Genomic DNA, 1,182 nt, shown 5'->3' with positions numbered 1-1,182 from the left:
CCCCAGCCTCTCCCACCTACAATCAGAGCCCACCACAGCCCAGGGAGAAGCACCACCCACACCCGCTATGCACCACGCAGCTCTCACCCGCAGGCCTCACCACCCGCCGGGGATTCTTCTTGAATATTGCTTCATGCTCGTCTGCCAAGGCACTGCTGCGGCTCCCCACGGCAGCATCCTGGGGAGGAAGGGTCCCTTCAGAGCAGGGCAGGCCTGGGCACCCCACAGGGCTCCCAGCCCCATGCCCCAGGACAGGGCTGAGCCCCCCACGGAGCTCCCAGCCCCATGCCCCAGGACAGGGCTGAGCCTGTCGGAGCAGCGGCACACACCCGTCCATTGGAGAACGTGTTTTTGGAGCGGAGAGGGAGGGTCAGGCTGGAGGCAGCGGGTCCTGCCGGTGCAGCAACCTGTTTAACATCCCTGAGAGGAGCAGCTCTCTCCAGGGAGTTACTCCTGTGGAGGACACAGGAAGGTCTGTCCCAGGCCAAGAGCAAGGCTGGGAGAGCAAGCACTGGCCAGGAAGTGCCATCTCCCCACAAACTTCCCAGAGCCACACAAGCTCCCGGGAGCACCCCGGCCTGGGAAGTAGAGGACCACGGGAGCCAGCTCCCCCTACCAGACTGAGAAAAACACACTTCAGATAAGGTCCTCATCCTCTGCCAGGCCAGTCTTGCCAGGGACAACCCACCCAGGGAGCCCCTCACCTGCCCCCCACGCCACCAGGACTAGGTCTGTAGCTATCCAGTCTCATGTTTTCCATAGACTCTGTGTCACTCTTGCCATCCTGAGGGTCTGAGGCATCCGGAAACAAACTGCAGACAAACAAAACCACAGGTATGTCCTGTTTGGCGAGGAGGTTGGTCTGAGGAAGAGCTGCTGTGCCACCAATGATCCAAGCAGGGTGGCAGCATCCCTCCCGTCCCCGCAGCAGATGAGTCCTGACATCTGGAGCGGGGGGATGGCAGGGATCCTCACCTGGGACTCTCCCGGGGTGCTGGAGGGCTCTGCTGCCGGGCTGCAGAGGAGCTTTTGGGCTCACCGAGCTGGGCTTTCTGCAGGAGGGTTTGTCCCACAGTTTCTCTTTTGCTGGCTGGGAGGAGAAAGGCATCAGGAGGACCGCTGCTCCAGCCAGCTCCACACTGGGCAGAAGAGTGCCAGGGAAAGCTGGAGCATGCCAGAGGG

At 62.1% G+C, this 1,182-nt stretch overlaps 1 protein-coding gene across 1 annotated transcript in view; it reads right to left on the bottom strand.

Annotated features, from left to right (window-relative positions):
* The window catches only part of SYTL4 (synaptotagmin-like 4), a gene marked incomplete at its 5' end in the record, with an annotated part of 5,566 nt that extends 4,476 nt beyond the window's left edge, over positions 1-1,090 (bottom strand). The window contains 4 exons of the mRNA XM_010154497.1: positions 88-178; positions 330-453; positions 705-812; positions 976-1,090. Coding sequence (XP_010152799.1) covers positions 88-178; positions 330-453; positions 705-812; positions 976-1,090 — 438 coding nt within the window. The remainder of the gene's footprint in view (positions 1-87; positions 179-329; positions 454-704; positions 813-975) is intronic.
* Positions 1,091-1,182: the final 92 nt, after the last annotated feature.

The sequence above is a fragment of the Eurypyga helias genome, unplaced genomic scaffold (assembly GCF_000690775.1).
Source record: "Eurypyga helias isolate BGI_N326 unplaced genomic scaffold, ASM69077v1 scaffold21686, whole genome shotgun sequence".
Lineage (NCBI taxonomy): Eukaryota > Metazoa > Chordata > Aves > Eurypygiformes > Eurypygidae > Eurypyga > Eurypyga helias.
The sequence above is the reverse complement of the archived record's forward strand: the minus strand, read 5'-3'. Positions and strand labels throughout refer to the sequence as shown.